This window comes from Hevea brasiliensis, chromosome 3, assembly GCF_030052815.1.
Source record: "Hevea brasiliensis isolate MT/VB/25A 57/8 chromosome 3, ASM3005281v1, whole genome shotgun sequence".
Lineage (NCBI taxonomy): Eukaryota > Viridiplantae > Streptophyta > Magnoliopsida > Malpighiales > Euphorbiaceae > Hevea > Hevea brasiliensis.
This window is the reverse complement of record NC_079495.1, coordinates 87304837-87306168: the sequence shown is the minus strand read 5'-3', so window position 1 is coordinate 87306168 and position 1332 is coordinate 87304837. Positions and strand designations below refer to the sequence as shown.

At 33.4% G+C, this 1332-nt stretch overlaps 1 protein-coding gene across 1 annotated transcript; it reads left to right on the top strand.

Moving 5' to 3' along the window:
* The first annotated feature begins 558 nt into the window (after positions 1–558).
* LOC131178528 (36.4 kDa proline-rich protein-like) lies at positions 559–1080 on the top strand. The gene has a single exon (XM_058143475.1). It carries the CDS (start codon positions 559–561, stop codon positions 1078–1080), a length of 522 nt encoding a protein of 173 aa, XP_057999458.1.
* Positions 1081–1332: the final 252 nt, after the last annotated feature.

The following is a 1332-nucleotide window of genomic DNA, read 5'->3' as shown; positions in this document are numbered from 1 at the left end:
TTAAATATTTAATGTTGCAGATAAAATTTGAATGTGATCAATTGAATGTAAATTTAAATCTCTTAACAATGAGATCAAATAAAATTTCATATCTAAACAGATAATTGCAGCATGTATTCATTTATTAGGAACGCCAAACTGAATTGAATATGATGATAATGAAGTATTTGTTTTATATCGAATAATTATTTTAAATTTAATTTAAATTAAATAGTGAAATATCAATTTATCAAACAATAATTTTATAATTTTAATTATTTATTAAATTTTAACTGATTATTATGTAAAATAAATATTTTCAATTCAACATAATTTAAAATTAACATATAAATAAAGAATATCTACTTCATTATCATAAAGCGATAATATTTCTATCCATATTTAATCCCATATGAACCAAACAGAATTGAATACTTGTAGAGAATTGGGCAAACTTGTCAACCCTACTCTATAGATTAAGTAATAATTCTCGTATTCCAAAGTCAGTCTTTTTATTTTCTGTCTATAAGAAGGCTATGAACATCATTCACTCACAACTCACTGAAATACAAAGCTACGATGGCCAAATATGCTATTTTTAATCTCTTGATCCTCCTCTTTGGCTTAGGCACTTTGCTTCCTTCTCTAGCTTGCCGCAGTTGTCCACCTGTAACCCTAGCACCACTCAAACCTCCTGTAGCTTCACCATTAAAGCCTCCAATGAACCCACCCATACAGCCACTATCACCACCACCACCACCACCACAACCAACTGTAATAAAAAGCCCTCCTCCTCCACGACCACCTCCGGTTCCATCTCCACCTCCACCCCCAAATCAACAAACTTGCCCCATTGACACTCTCAAGCTAGGAGCATGTGTTAACGTCCTAGGTGGTCTAGTGCACATTGGTCTTGGCAATGACGCTAAGGATGCTTGTTGTCCAGTGCTTCAAGGGCTTTTGGACGTGGAAGCTGCTGTGTGTCTTTGCCTCGCTATTAATGCTGGGCCTCACGACATTAATGCTACTCTAGGCATTGTAGTTCAAGCCCTTGCTGGTTGTGGCAAGACTCCACCGCCGGGGTTCACGTGTCCTGCCTAAGGTTTGCAGCAAAATAGTTTATAATATTATTCACAGACGTTATTATAAGTTAAATAATGTTGTCATCCATATCAGTGCAGCTTTATTATAAAGCAACATTGTTAATAAAAGTTTATGTGACGACATTTAAATAAATATTATTATAATTGCAATAAAGTGACATTTTAAAAATAACACAAAGACTAATTATGAGAAATGATCGATGAAGTTATTTATTGCAATGTGAAAAAAAAAATGTTGTTAAATATCAAT